At 62.6% G+C, this 9,025-nt stretch overlaps 1 protein-coding gene across 1 annotated transcript; it reads right to left on the bottom strand.

Moving 5' to 3' along the window:
• Positions 1-715: 715 nt before the first annotated feature.
• On the bottom strand, positions 716-4,252 carry HES2 (hes family bHLH transcription factor 2). Its single transcript, XM_002716150.6, has 4 exons — positions 4,150-4,252; positions 3,970-4,065; positions 3,633-3,732; positions 716-3,557 (listed from the first exon to the last, which is right to left on the bottom strand). Exons 1-4 carry the CDS (start codon positions 4,192-4,194, stop codon positions 3,295-3,297), a joined length of 504 nt encoding a protein of 167 aa, XP_002716196.1. The 5' UTR covers positions 4,195-4,252; the 3' UTR covers positions 716-3,294.
• Between the last annotated feature and the right edge of the window lie 4,773 nt (positions 4,253-9,025).

Below are 9,025 nucleotides of genomic sequence, written 5' to 3'. Positions count from 1 at the left end.
TCTAGACTGACTCTCGCAGTCTGGTGCAGTTTGTAAAGCCTGGTGCATTGTTTTCTAAAGATTATTTATTATGAAAGTCAGAGTTACAGAGAGAGGGGGAGAGACACAAAGAGAGATCTTCCACCCCCTGGTTCACTCCACAGATGGCTGCAACAGCCAGTGCTTCCTCCAGGTCTCCCACGTGGGTGCAGGGTCCCAAGCACTTGGGCTGTCTTCCACTTGGGCTTTTCCCAGGCACGTTAGCAGGGACCTGGATGGGAAGTGGAGCAGCTGGGACTCGAACCGGTGCCCATATGGGATGCTGGCATCACAGGCAGTGGCTTTGCCCCGACGCCGGCCCCATCCTGGAGCATTTGTGAAAAGTAAATAAGGCCTTGATGTGGGTGTGTGGTGGGAAGAGGCTTCCAGACCCCTGGTGAGGATAGCAAGGGCGCCCCAAACGCTGCCTGCCCAGCTCTGTAACGTGGCTGTGGCCAGAGACTGTCAGAGCAGGTGGTGCACACGCTGGGAAAGACCCCCGTGTCCCACCACCTCCAGAGAGGAGGCCCCAAAGCAGGGGCGCCCCAAAGCAGGGCCACAGCTTCCTTACGACGTTCGTCACGGAAGCTCATTCTGCTCCTGTCCCAGACAGTGGGAGGTCCAGCTGCAGGAGCCCCGATTCACGGGTGGGCGGGACAATTTGCAAATGTTTAGGAAATGACAACCCACTCTTAAAAAAAGATTTATTTATTTATTTATTTGAAACTCAGGGTTACAGAGAGAGAGAGGCAGAGGCAGAGAGAGACGGAAGTCTTTCATCATGTACGCTTCAGTGGGTGACTGCCGTCACCCCCACATGGCACGCCCGGGCAGCTCTCTGAAGGGCGGCCACAATGGCCAGGCCAAAGCCAGGAGCTTCATCCAGGTCTCCCACGAGAGTGCAGGTGCCCAAGCACTTGGGCCATCTTCCGCTGCCTTCCCAGGTGCATCAGCAGGGAGCTGGGTCGCAAGTGGAGCAGCCGGGACTCTAACGGGTGCCTATGTGCGGCCCCTTTACCTGCCATGCCACAGCGCCGGCCTCAACAACCCACTCTTTATTCTCACTCTCATGGCAACAAGATCCGATCTCTCCTAACTGCCTGCTGCCAGGGCCCAGGCCGGGGCCTGTCCCAAGCTCTTGTGTCCCGGGAGAGCCACGTCCCAGCACAGAGGAGGTTCCCAGAGAGCCTGAGCCCTGGCTGTCCTCGGGTCACTGGCCTCGTGGTTTTACGAGAGCCATGGCGGGGGGGGGGGCTTTTCCCCAGTGGGGAGCAAGACTGGGTCACAGCATCACCTTAGGACAAGCACCCCAAGATGGTGCTGGCCACTGGACCAGATGTGGGTCCTCCTTGTGAAGGGTCCTAAAATGACCCTCTGACAGAAGCAGCCCCTGCCCCCCTCCCCCCGACACACTGGCTGTGTTCACCTGCAGCCATCAGATGGGGCGTGGAACTCCTGCAGGGCTGCCAGGAGGTGGTGCCCTTAATTCACAGTCCAGCATGGAGCACTGGGTGAGCCCTCCCGGGCCGTGGCCATCTCCACAGAGAAACTCCGTGAAACCTCACCTGCCCGGGCACGCCCCAGCTCCTGTGTGCCACCCAGCCCAGGTCCCAGAGCACCTGATCCAGTGAGTCACTGGCCCAGCTGCACACCCCTCCTTGCTGGGAGCCGGGTCGACACAAGGCACAGCCGCGGGAGTGGCGGGCATGGCTGCAGGCGGCCGGGCCAGTTCCTGCAGGTGAACCCTGCGGTGAGAGTCTCCGTGTGCAGGGCCCGGCGCCTGTCCCGTGAGTGCCATAGGCACAGCCCGATCCAAGAGGAACCTGAGCTCCCGGATGGGCTTCGGCTGCGGCTTCCCGCTCTCCTTCTCTACCTGCTCCCAGCAGCTCAGGAAAGCAGTGCCAGCCAGCCGGGCGTGTTCTCAGAGCAGGCAAAAGTGACAAAGTGCCCTTGCAGGAAGCAGGGGGCCTCGTGACCCAGGGGTCTGGGGAAAGGGAGCGAAGGCAAAGGCCAGGTGTCCAGGGTTCAGTCACATCACCTGTCACTAGTTCACCATGCTAATCGAGCTTCCAGGGGCCACCTGGGCGTACAGGTGCGCCCAGCCCAAGCCCTGCCCTGCAGGACCTTGCAGTCCGGCTGCAGGCCTCACGCTGTGGCCTTGACATTCAGCTTCCCGAACCAGTACCCAGGTCACCACGGGTTTGTGTGCCCAAGTCCGACGTGGTGACTGTCCGCTCCCTCCATCCGTCCCGTCTTCCCGCTCTAGTGCCCTGGGGACCAGGGGAAGACTTCCCACCCGCCCAGGGAATTCTCTCCAGACAGGACTATGACTAGCCACGGGCCACTCGTGCTCCCGCCTTTTCTCGGACGCCCATAACTGGGACCTTCAGGCCCCTCCCCGAGAGACCCCTAAAGCCCTCCTGGCTTGTGTGGAAAGCAAAGAGAAGTCCCAGGAACAGGTCGCTCCTGGTGACCAGCTCAGATGAGCAGTGGGTGTTCCCTGTTCCTTAACCTGCTGCCACACTTCAGTCCCTGCAGTTGTAGGGGTGGGACCTGGGCACCTCGCACCAGCACTGTCTCTGCGCTGGGCTCAGGCCCGCCAGGGCACAAGCTTCCTTGGGACCACCGGGCAGCCCCACTGTCATCCCATGCTCACCTGCCAAGACCACCCAGCCTGGGGCATGGTGCAAAGTTGCTAAGTGAATGCTTCCTAACCCAGCCCCCACTCCCAGCACTGCCCCTATTGTCAGAGGCTTTGAGTGGGAGGTCCTAGGAACGGAGCTGACAGCTCCCCAGCCCTGCACTGTCCCCTTGTCCTGTTCTGGTGTCCTGAGCACAGCCTTAGGTGTGACCACAGCCCCCAGGCCATTGCTGCTGTTGCCAGAGGTTCCTGAGCTTGTTGGGCAGGTACAAGAAGGGCTGGGAGGGCAATGACCGACAGAGCAAATGGCCGCACCTGGCCCAAGCCTGGTCTGGTGCCAGTGCCGGGGCAGGGGCAGGTGAGCTGGCTGCTCCTGCAGCTTGTGGCTGGCGCAGCGCCAGGACCACCTCTGGGCTGAGGGCTCCTTCCTTCCCCTGCAGCCCAGACGCTCCCCAGCTGGGGTGAGAAAGGGTGGCTACCAGCCATTCCTTGAGCAGAGACCTGTCACAAACATCCGGGTCCCGGCCTGGGTGTGGGTGCTGCGCTGGTCCCTCGTGGTGGGCTCAGCGGCCACCGCGGTCAAGAGCTCGTTCAGGTCCTTCGCAGTCCGCACGGTCTGTGGATCGGGCAGGAGGCTACCACGGCCTCCAGAGACCGGGGCCGCGGGGAGGCGCGGGCGCCGAGGGCGCGGGGGCAGGCGCGGGCGGTGGGGCGGGCGAGGGCGGACCCCCGTGGTTCCCAGGGCGCCCATCGTCCGGGGTGGCGCCGGCTGCCCTCCGGCGCAAGTGCTCCAACAGACGTGCGCTCACGGCAGGCTCCAGGACGCAGCACGCGGGCAGCACACGGGCCAGGCGGGCCAGGCAGGCGCGGTAACCCTCCCGGTAGCTGTCAGAGGGAGCTGCGGGGCGGAAAGCGGCGTGAGGCGCCGGGTGTGGGGCGCAGGGCGCGGGGCGGCGCGGGGCGCGGCACTCACCCGGAGCTGCTGCAGGGCAGGCGGAGGCTGGCAGCTCCCGCAGGAAGCGCACGGTCAGCTCCAGGATGTCCGCCTTCTCCAGCTTCGAGGAGCGGGAGTTCTGCGCCCCGGCACGAGGCAGGAGGACCGAGAACGGCAAAGCAGACGGGGATCTACCGGCTGCCACAGAGAGCGCCGCGCTCTCGGCGGGAGCTGCTGGCCCCGCGCCGTGGCCAGCGGTGGGTCTGCCCCGCAGTGTCCGCCCTACCCGCCCCCGCCCCCGCCGCGCGCCCCAAGCCCGACCCTCCACGCGCGCGCCTCGGGGCGTGGAGCCGGGGCCGCGCGCCCGGGCACTCACCTCCCGGCCCAGCAGTGGCAGGAGGAGCCCCTGGAGCTGGCTCAGGCTCTGGTTGATGCGCGCGCGCCGGCGCTTCTCCAACAGCGGCTTCAGGCTCTGCGGGCGGGCGCACAAGCCGCGATTAGGGGCGGCGGTCACGCCCCCGCCTCGACCTCCAGGTCTCCTGTCCCCAGCTCCTACCTTGCGCAGCTGCGCCGCGTCCCCAGCTCTGCGCGGCAGCCCCATGCTCTGAGCGGCGGCACCCGGATCGAGGCCCGGAGGCGGAGGAGTGAGCGCCGCGCCAGCAGCGGGGCTTTAAGGAGGCGACGTCGCCCGCCCCGCCCCGCCCCTCTGAGTCGGGCCGCCCGCGGCTCCCACCTCCCGCTTTTGTTCCTGCGCGGGGTGGGGCTGGAGGGGACCGCGGGGGTCCCCAGGGACCTGCTCCCGGCCTTCTCGTCCTGGCTGCAGCGGGTCCTGGGCGCCGCGCTTTTTAGCGCCCGCGGCGGGTGGTGATGACCCCACCTGCTGGAAGGACCTCGTCCTGCTGCGCGCCCCCCTCTCCAACGCCGCCCTCCATCCGTTCCCACACCGGAGCTCAGCTCAGCACCTCCTCTGCGGCCGAGCCGTGGGGCCTCGTGGGGCCTGGGGAGCTCCCACGAGGGCTAGGAGGGCACGGCCCCCGCCACAGCCGCTTCATGGACTGAGCGACCCAGCTGGATGGGGAAACCGAGGCGCGCCCTCGCTGCCAGTCCAAGACTAGGACCCTGGTCGTTAGGCTGTCTCTAGGGACTCCATACACACACACACACACACACACACACACACACACACACACGGCCACTTCCTGCGGCTACCACCTCGGTGGTCGCCTGGATCCCTCATCCTCTGGTTGTAGTGGGAGAACTTGGTCCCAGAGAAGACAAGGCCACCCAGGCACCCTCGGCGCTCATTTATACGGCTACCGGCTCTGGCCGCTTCCCACTCGGGGCAGCCAGAGCTCATGCGACTGCCGGGCGGGGCGCTCCCGGACGCCAGCTCCCGCCCAGCCTGGGCCTCAGCGGCCGCTGGGACCGCCTCCCCGCCGCGTGGCCGTTGCTGCGGCAAATGGACGGGCGTCCCCCGCCCATCTGCTACGATCCCCTCCCCGGCCGGCTGGCTGGCAACGGCCACTTCGGGGGCCACACTGCAAATCCCCGTCAGACAGACCCTGGGGGACCCGGGCAGGATGCCCAGAGAGCCCCGCGGCGCTGAGTCAAGGCTGGCCCTGTCCAGGGTGCTGGCCCGACCCCTTTCCCGCCACTGGAGCCTCACTCCTGCGCTGCCGTTGGCTTGGCGGCCTCCCCAGTGCTCCCCAGAGGGGCCTAAGAAAGCCAGCTCATACCAGTGTTTGCATCAGGAAGGAGGCCCAGTCTCCGGCCAGGGCAGCTTGGACCTGGCAGACCTGCGGGAAGTGTGCAGCACTGCCACAGTGCTTGGGGCACCTACTGTACACCAGGCTGAGGCCCAAGACCTTAAGGCCCTTGCCTCCATTAACCCTCAGCATAGTCCTAAGGATGGGAGTGAATCACTTGGTGTATTTGGCCCAGCAGAGCTTGGGGGTGCCTGAGCCCGGTCCCCTTCCCACGCCTGAATCCAGGCTCCTATGGCCTTGCTCCCTCCAAAGTAATTATTATTTAAAAAAAAAAAAAAGACGTATTTAGTTAGTTAGTTGAAAGGCAGAGAGAGAGAGAGAGAATCTCCAACCGCTGGTTCAATCCCCAAATGGCTGCAATGACCGGGGCTGGGCCAGGCAGGAGCCAGGAGCTTCATCCTGGTCTCCTGCATGGATTTAGGAATCCAAGCACCCGAGCCATCTTCCACTGCTTGCTTTCCCAGGCCATTAGCAGGGAGTTGGATAGAAAGTGGAGCAACCGGTCTTGAACTGGTGCCTATATGGGATGCTGGCACTGCAGACAGTGGCTTAACCCGCTGTGCCACAGTGCTGACCCTGTAATTAATCATTCAAGAGCACAAAAAGGGACTTTGGGGATCCTTCCCCCACCCATGGCTCACTCCGTTGTGTCCCACAAGCACAGCTGCACCCTTCCGGAAAGACTGTGGGGCTAGCTCCTGGGGGAGGGGCCTCTGGAGGAGGAAGATCCCTATTATAAAACCCCTCCAGGCCTGCTGGTGGGCTGAGGAGTGACTCCTGCAGTGAAGTTACCCGCCCCCACCCCACTCTCAGAGTCTATCCCCAACCCACTTCTTTAAAGGACTTTGGCCAGGTGACCCGCAGTTCCCCCCAAACCTGTTCTGGCTGCTTGGAAGGAGTTGGTCACAATTCGGGGGGCTTAGGGAGACAGTAGGGTGGCTGCAGTATAAGGTGCAGGCTTTAGGGGGCTGGAGCCAAGGGGGCACATGACACCCCTAATCCCTGGCTTTGGGGTGTGAATTGGCCCTTGGTGGGTGGGAAGCCTAAGCAGTTGCTTCCCACCCAGCCAAGGTGTGCTGGGGGAACCCGGCAGACAGGTGAGAGGAGGTGCCTGGGAAGGGAACCCTGAGTTCCCAGAGGGTGGGAGGCAGTGGGAACCCCAGGTGAAGAGGGGAGGTCCCACTGGGGTCAGCTGGGAGTGAGGCTGCCTCTTCCATTCGTGTCAGCTCTGGAAAGTTGCTGCTTCTCTCTCTCTCTCTCTCTCTCTCTCTCTCTCTCTCTCTCTCTCTCTTTCTTTCTTGATTTATTTTATTTATTTGAAAGAGTTATGGAAAAAGGTAGGGACAGAAAGAGGTCTTTGGTCCGCTGGTTCACTCCTGAAATGACCGCAACAGCCACAGCTGAGCCGATCAGAGCTTTAACCTGCTGTGCCACAGCACCAGCTCCACAAGTTGCTTTTAAAAAGGAGTTGTGGCCGGCGCCGCGGCTCACTAGGCTAATCCTCCACCTAGCGGCGCCGGCACACCGGGTTCTAGTCCCGGTCGGGGCGCCGGATTCTGTCCCGGTTGCCCCTCTTCCAGGCCAGCCCTCTGCTGTGGCCCGGGAGTGCAGTGGAGGATGGCCCAAGTGCTTGGGCCCTGCACCCCATGGGAGACCAGGAAAAGCACCTGGCTCCTGGCTCCTGCCATCGGATCAGCGCGGTGCGCTGGCCGCAGCGCGCCGGCCGCGGCAGCCATTGGAGGGTGAACCAACGGCAAAAGGAAGACCTTTCTCTCTGTCTCTCTCACTGTCCACTCTGCCTGTAAAAAAAATAAATAAATAAATAAAAATAAATAAAAAGGAGTTGTGAGGCCGGCGCCGCGGCTCACTAGGCTAATCCTCCACCTTGCAGCGCCGGCACACCGGGTTCTAGTCCCGGTCGGGGCGCCGGATTCTGTCCCGGTTGCCCCTCTTCCAGGCCAGCTCTCTGCTGTGGCCTGGGAGTGCAGTGGAGGATGGCCCAAGTGCTTGGGCCCTGCACCTGCATGGGAGACCAGGAGAAGCACCTGGCTCCTGCCTTCGGATAGGCGTGGTGCGCCGGCTGCAGCGCACTGGCCGCGGCAGCCATTGGAGGTGAACCAACGGCAAAGGAAGACCTTTCTCTCTGTCTCTCTCTCTCACTGTCCACTCTGCTGTAAAAAAAGAAAAAAAAAAAAAAGGAATTGTGTAGCCTTCGGCACCAGCATCCCTTGTGGTGCTGGTTCGAGTCCCGGCTGCTCCTCTTCCGATCCTGCTATCTGCTTATGGCCTAGAGAAGCAGTGGAAAATGGCCCAAGTGCTTGGGCCCCTGTACCCAGAAGAAGCTCCCGACTCCTGGCTTCGGATTGGCATTGCAGCCATTTGGATCTGGCCATTGCAGCCATTTGGGGACTGAACCAGCCGGTGGAAGACCTCTCTCTCTGTCCGGCATAACTCTGACTTCCAGACAAATCTTTTTTAAAAAAACTAGGCGGTTATTACCTCCATTAAAAAATGCAGTTGAAAATATTATTTAAAAAAGGAACCCCCATGTTTCAGTTCCCCCAGGTGCAAATTGGAGATAACAGTTGTACCTTTCTCGTAGCCTTTCCGTGGAGCTGGACCTCCAGGGAAGCTTGGCGCTACGCCTGAGGCATGCTAGGAGTTCCATACATGTATGTATGTGTCACTGCTCTATCGCCTGCTGGGGAGGACCCAGGGGACCTGGCAGGTGTAGGGGAGCCTGCAGGGGAGAGGCCTTGGCAGCAAGGGTCATGTCTTCCCATGAGTCTGAGAGGCTGGTCAGCAGGTGCGTGTGTTCACATCTGGATTTTACAGATACACCACTTGTGGCGGGGGAGTGACTTGGGGGCGTCCACCTTGCCCACCAGGACAGCAGCAGCGCATCACCTGGACTGGTCCACAAGTGACAACACTACGCCACAGGTGAAGCTCCAGGCCGAGGGACGTCTCCCTGGGGGTGAAGAACGTGAATGGCACGGCCTTTAGCTCTGGCAAAGGCACAGGGGAGGGGAACGCAGGAGGAGCCGTGTACCCCTCCTCCCTGCTGTCCCCACCACTTGCTGGGCACGTTGGGCGTCAGCCTCTGGGCTTGCCACCCAGGAAGAGGCTCTTGCCCCTCCCTTGTCTGCGAGCCTCTGGGATGCCCCAGCAGCCCAGGTTCCATGGAGGCAGCAGGGCCAGTCCAGCAGAGGGAAGTCGCTGGAAACCAGATGGCCATGCAGGGTGCAGCTGCAGGAGTTAACCGGGCGCCTGGGAGCGCAGCAGCCCAGCGTGCACAGCGCCCCCAGGTGGCAGCCCGAGGAATGGTATCTGAGACAACCCCAGAGTCAGCCGCTGAATTCCCAGTGTTCCTGGAAGGAGCCTCACCCACAGCTTTTCCTGCGCCGCCCTGGGCCATGTGCTGGGTGACACAGTCAGACTGGCCGGCACACTGCGCTCGCTGTGGGAGAGGTCCGGAAAAGAAGGGCACAGCTTGTTTCAAGGTCCCGGATCTGCTGACTGCGTTCCCACAGCCACGCAGCCCCCAGCCCTGGTGACCGTTCCTCAAGTCCGGCAGGCCCGGCTCCTCCAGCTCCCACGACCATTTCCGGCGGTGCCCTGGTGGCTTAGCTCACGTGGCCACCTGCGCCCTCCACGCCTCTCTCC

The sequence above is a fragment of the Oryctolagus cuniculus genome, chromosome 7, assembly GCF_051225735.1.
Source record: "Oryctolagus cuniculus isolate XC-2025 breed Fujian yellow rabbit chromosome 7, ASM5122573v1, whole genome shotgun sequence".
NCBI classification, from domain to species: domain Eukaryota; kingdom Metazoa; phylum Chordata; class Mammalia; order Lagomorpha; family Leporidae; genus Oryctolagus; species Oryctolagus cuniculus.
Note: the sequence above shows the minus strand (reverse complement) of the source record. Positions and strands in the feature narration are given on the sequence as shown.